This window comes from Endocarpon pusillum (genome assembly GCF_000464535.1).
Source record: "Endocarpon pusillum Z07020 unplaced genomic scaffold scaffold1611, whole genome shotgun sequence".
Lineage (NCBI taxonomy): Eukaryota > Fungi > Ascomycota > Eurotiomycetes > Verrucariales > Verrucariaceae > Endocarpon > Endocarpon pusillum.
This window is the reverse complement of record NW_006916042.1, coordinates 170033-176032: the sequence shown is the minus strand read 5'-3', so window position 1 is coordinate 176032 and position 6000 is coordinate 170033. Positions and strand designations below refer to the sequence as shown.

Sequence of the window (6000 nt, the reverse complement as noted above, 5' to 3'; positions counted from 1 at the left end):
AGTGTATCGAGAAGCTCCTGCTCGATTTCGAACGTAATTGGCCTCAAAATGAGGGAGTTCTGTTGAAATGAATGTCGAGGGTTCATCTGCGCATTCTGGCGTCGGGGCAATCACTGCCAAGGCTTGATCGATTTTATTTCGATCAACGCTTTTGGAGCCAATTTTTGACCGTTTTGACTGGTTGTTGTTTCTGTGTATTGACGGAGGTGAGTTATCTCTGTATCTCAGAGGAATTTGCGTATTTCGCTGTGGTCGTAGCATAGTAAGTGGCTGAAAATTTATTTATAAAAAGCGCAGTGGAAAGCTGTGACGCTCATATGCGGCTAAAAAACCTTATTCTGCGCCAAGACGCTAATTGGACCACCCAGGGACGGAGGGGATACAGGTTCAATGGTTCTTCCAACGAAGTACGATCAAACCTTTTCGATCCGATGTCGGCATTGTCTTAACATCTTCACAGGAACTTCCAAAGCGCATCTTGTATATCTGTGCTATGTACGATTTTCTCGAGCGGGATCACTTTCACGATTTCGCGCCTCAACTAACTAGTCGGAATGAATTTTATCACAGCCAATGTGAGCAGAGCTATTGCGGACTTGGGGCCGCATCAGATGCAACAGATCTAGGTCGTGTTTGTCTCCGAAAGCATTTGATTTTATTGTGAGTCCTGGATGCAGCACCGACCTCAATGCTGCGCTGACTTTGTCTATCGTCCTGTTACTGTTACTCACGCCTAGGTCTGGCCTTCTTGGATTGATCTTTCCTGATAAGACATTTCAGGGTGGTTCCTCAAGTCGGAGCGTAGAGAAGCGTAGAGAAGCGTAGGAGAAACTCGATGTGTCTCTGTTAGGCAGTGATCGTACATCGATGTAGCATCGCGATCCCATTAAGCATGGGCCACATAGTAATTCCTTACACAGTCGTGGATAATAAATAATATGCAGTGATGATGTCGCTAGACCCTTGTTCGAAGCTTCTCCAAACGACTCCACAACAGCTTCTCCAAAACTAAATAACCATTACCAACATCATTCGGAGCACAACGCGTTCATGAAACCATTCGTGTCCAATATGTTTCGCATGCACAAGACCCTCGATGTCATAACCTTGTTCCATACGCCCTCGATACAAGCTTCAACACGTATTGCGACACTCTTGAAGCAGGCATCAGCTCAATCTCAAGAGCAGGCAACAGAGGACCAAGCTTCCGATCACTCTCACCAAAATTCTCCCAGAGATCCTTTCGAGCTCGATATCACAGAAGCTCCACCTACAAAGGACCAATTGAAAAGCATATTCGAGTATGTGGGTGGATCAAAGGCTGCACAACTCGTCAAGGGTGCAAGCAGTCAGTCGGATGCTCTGAGGAAGCTGCAGGAGAATCCCGACAACTTTTTAAGGCCGGTGGTGAGCGGAGTACCTCTCTACTGGTAGAACCTATCGATAGGAAGAGCGACTGATCTTGGACTAGGTTGTCGACTGGAACCGGGGCAAAGCAGGTAAGAAGTGACCTAGGAAAACTTATCAGCATAGGCCTGACACGGAATACAGTGGTGGGAGACAACGAATCAGCAATTCTAAAGCTGGTGAAGGAGCAGCCGAAAGAATCCTGAGAGCGGTGTGGTGGACGTTTTCGCGTAAAGAAGCAGATATGAGATGGCTTCCAAGGAAGAAAGGGAAGCTTGAGGAGTCGGTTGTTGAGGCATCAGGCGCCGAACGGACAAATGGCAGAGCGTTTCATACCAAACACTACTGCAAATCGATTTGCGGAGCCGGAAGGTATCCCAGCTCCCTTACAGCTGTAGAGAGATGAGGGTTCTCCAGACTGTCACAGATAATTGTCTGGTGTATCTTCCGCTCCTTGGTTGCAATGCTGGTTGAAGCGTCGCCTCCCAAGAACTGTTGACTACTGCAGTAATCCGTGGTTCTATCAGCTCTTGCTCTCTCAGCCCTTGGCTCTGGAGTATCTGTGATGCCCTTCAAAGTTTGTGGATAGTATGAGAGGTTACGGCAACAAACCACAACCACTGCCTGATCACCTGTTTCTGTTTGTGGAATTATATGTGAGAGGAATCCTTCTATTATGCTCACGGGGGCTGACATAAACAAACACTCCGATTGTCAAGATCAATCGAGCTGCAGAGAATGGAACCTTTGTGAGGTTCAGGAGGCCATCTTATTAATCTTGTGTCGATTTCCTTCAGTGCCTATGCATCTTTGCTTGTGACTCGGCTGTCTTTTTATCTTGCTGCGATCCCCCCCCCCCCTCTTTGACTTCTTACCATGTCACGCACGGGCAGTACACGATCCAACCCACTCAAATCTTTGCATTCTGCTCAGATGGATCCATCGGTGCAACCCTTCTATTCACACGAAACCCTTACTCAACCACGTCCCATGTTCACGCAGCAGTCTCCTTATCTTCTCCCAATGCCGAGCCAACCAGCTCTCGTAAGCATTCCATTTCAACCAGTAACATATCTCCAGGCTGACATGAGTCAGCCTTCTTATCCCTCACAACAACTGGAGATGTCCCAACAAGCTCCCAGCAACACTTCATTGCCTTTCCCACCCCGCCCTCAAATGACTGGCCCAACTGTTCCAAACCACAGCCCGGAGGCACTCGTTGCAGATATGTGGAAAACTTGTCCCGCACTTTGTGCTTCAATCCGTCATGACTTCGATGTCAACACCATCTTCCATCCATCTCTTATTGCTCTTCATGGAGAAACGTTACTCCGCCTTGCCGCAAGCCAGATTGCCATGCAAAACCAGGCCACGGAGATGACACATCTGCGCAACGATCTTTCAGCGAAGCAATCATTACTTGAAGTCAACGCCGCTTCAGTAAAGGATCTACAGACCAAGTTCGTGGCCCAGCAAAGTGAGTTGAATGAGATCAGACGCCTCCTTGAGCAACAGCCACGGTCTCTTACCAATTCAGATGCCATCGGAAATGGACAGATACGACAATCACGTAGCCAAGAGGGTGGCATCACAAAGCAGGGCGCCATTGCTTCACCACTTACCCCAGTGTCGTCATTGACGGAGCTCGATGGCCCCATCCACAAATTCTACAATCGCTCGGTTGCACTACCACCTCTGAAAGTTATTCTTGCCCCAGATCACGTTAATGAGAAAGAAGAAAAGCATGGCTATGGCCATGCCGAAACTCAAGGTCCTAGCTTTGATTTCGATCGTGCAGAAGATTGCACATCTACCCACCTAGCTAAACAGCGACCAGATCAACCGTGTCCCATACCTCCAACGACCGAAACCGCCACTATCTTCGAGCCTGACGCCTCTGCTAGACCTGTAGTCTCAGTCGTCACCCGAGAGCAGAAACTCGTTCCTCGAGACAATGAAGTAGCTAAAACGACGGTCGAGCCTTCGCCAAATCAACATCAGGCATCCGCTGTGAGGACTGAGAAACCGCCTGCCCCAATCAAGATCATGACGAGGCAGGATAGCAACGAGTCTACCTCACAGAAAGCTGAGCAAGCGGAAACAACGACGAGTTCAATGCCCAACGAAGTAGGTAAGACGACCTCTGCTACTCCCTCGAGGACCGAATGTAATAACGACGTTCACGACAAACGACCCACGGTTTCAGCCAACAAACCAGTGAGCTATGCAGCGGCTGTACGAACAACGCCAGTCATGCCTCCGAAAGATGAATCCTCCAGCATGCAGCCACCTTCCGACCGGACCAGCAGCTCGCCAGTCCCAGATCTAGGTTTCACACTCGAACCCCTCCCAAAGCCTACCATGCAGCAAGTTCAGTCTCAGCACCAGCAGGCTCAATCCCCACAGCAGCAAGTTCCAACACCGACATCCGAACCCCAACAGGAAGTTATCCCCTTCAACTTCGAGGTGTGGAGACAACGAAAGATTGCTGCCGGAACCTGGAAAGATCGAAGCAACAATCATCATCATCCGCACAACGTTGCTCCAGATCAGCGCTCGAACCACCCGAACCATCCGTCCCAACACCAGCGACCATACCACACAAACTACCGGGGACGCGGCGGACGTTTCCATCAACAGCACCACCACTACAATGGCAACAACGAGAATCTCCGTCGCAGTCCACTGAGCCACGAGGAGCAGAGACAAGCATGGTTGGCTTGGAAACAAGATTGTATCGATCGCGGGACGTGGAATCCGAAACACCCTTTCAGGGCGGCGTGGAAGAATGAATAGAATGACGGGAAGGAAGATAGAGTGATGACAGAGGGGAGTGGTGCTGATGCCATACCTGACTCTGGTACGGACACGCGTACATTTACCAAACTCTCCGGGCCAGGCGCTGGCAAGATCCAGTCACAAATAGGCTAAGAACCAGGATGCTACGTCGTCGGGAGATGTTTGGTGAGGTATGTTATGGACAAGCGAAAGTGTGCCTTCTCGACCCTGCATTTTTTTTTCTATCCCGATGATTCTTCCAAACGGGGGACATTAGCTGAAAGCAAGCACGGCGGCTGTTTTGTGAGTGTAGATAAGGTGAATAGAGGGGTTGTAGCATGTTCCCCACTCAAGCAATGCATCGAGGGGCAATATCAGCTTCTGCGTTGACTTCCCTTTCTGTTTATCTCATCCCATCCCTTTTCGCGACAAGAAGAAGAGAAACATCAACTTCAATTTTTTAACCTGTTCCTGTTCCTGCTCCTCCTCGCAATATTACTCCGTAATAAGAGGGGGGTGTTACCGGCTCGCTGTCCCGCGGTCGTAAGATTCGTGATGCTCCCCAAGTCAGCAAGTTCGAAGACACGGGGAAGCGGACCTGCAAGTAACTTACATTTTTCAGGAGCAGTGAGAAGGAAGGACTGAGGGAACGACCACTGGCGGTCATCTGTGTGTGTCAATGTCTAATCGTATTATATGATATGTAACCGTGATCGACGACACGACGGGAGATGTTCTTCTCTTTCAATCCGGTCACCTTCATCCCTCTGTTTTCCGCGGGTTGGCAGCGATGGTGCTGGCATGGCGGTATGTATATCTCGAGAGTCCTTTCAGGCCTTGGTTTTTTCGGTGCTTCGGCGTGACTGCGCTTCTTCGCCCGTGAGATCCTGGATTCTCTTTCTCTTGTCTTCTCTTGTCTTGCCTTATTTTGGCTTGTTGGTGTCATCTTCGTTGAAAGAATTCATCTACGCATTTAGAATTTACACGTTGTACTCTCGTTCTACTTCGCTTAATTTTCTTAGGATTCGAATTGGTTGGTTGATTATGGTATTGGTCCTATTGCGTGAGACTGTGTTTGACAGATAGAGAGGGGACAGAGGGGGGGAGGGAGAAAGGAGAATGAGGAACAATAATGGCGGAAAATACAGGTGGTGATTCTATTGCGGTATTTATGTACTGAAAGATGAATCCTGGATCCATGTACTCCTGGAACCACCACAATCCCCGAGCCTATTGCCTCGTCATGTGAGCTCCCTTCGATCACGCTATTAAAGTGGAAAGTAAATATGTTGAATGAAGTTTCAATTCCTTGGTAGCTTCATTTTTCAGTGTCTAATGATCAAAACCAAGAAGTAGTACACACTCACCTCCTGGCAGTGTCTTGCAACGGTTTTCTCGAGTCCTATCTCACCGCTAGAGACGGAAGGGATGAGTTGATCTGAGCGAAGACGTACAGACGGGGTTTCCAGTGTTTGGTGCCGAGGAATAGTGGTGATGAGGAACCTCAATTATGCTTCTTCGAACAGAGACACGGGAAAGACGCGAGGTCGACTTCAGCATGAGAGGTCTCAGGCCTCATCGATGTATACAGCACAAAGAGACAGATGGGAGGATCACAAAGGGGGTATATGTCTGGGCACAATCGAGGCTCGTTCGCCAAGTCGAATAATCGGCCCCCAAATCCTTGTCCTTCAAGGTGCGCAATCATCACGCTTCCGAGAATGAGCAGGGCACTTCTCGTATTGGTGAGGGTGCCCGTATCTTTTCGCTTGTTATGATCTTTGATAGGCGTAACAAAGACGGTCCTCGCTGCCC

At 49.1% G+C, this 6000-nt stretch overlaps 2 protein-coding genes across 2 annotated transcripts; both read left to right on the top strand.

Annotated features, from left to right (window-relative positions):
• Positions 1 to 1071: 1071 nt before the first annotated feature.
• On the top strand, positions 1072 to 1613 carry EPUS_05562 (uncharacterized protein; the record flags this gene model as incomplete). Its single annotated transcript, XM_007802367.1, has 3 exons — positions 1072 to 1407; positions 1472 to 1499; positions 1552 to 1613. The coding sequence occupies 3 exons, from the start codon at positions 1072 to 1074 to the stop codon at positions 1611 to 1613; spliced, it is 426 nt and encodes a 141-aa protein (XP_007800558.1).
• A 670-nt stretch (positions 1614 to 2283) lies between these two features.
• On the top strand, positions 2284 to 4203 carry EPUS_05561 (uncharacterized protein; the record flags this gene model as incomplete). Its single annotated transcript, XM_007802366.1, has 2 exons — positions 2284 to 2451; positions 2503 to 4203. 2 exons carry the CDS (start codon positions 2284 to 2286, stop codon positions 4201 to 4203), a joined length of 1869 nt encoding a protein of 622 aa, XP_007800557.1.
• Between the last annotated feature and the right edge of the window lie 1797 nt (positions 4204 to 6000).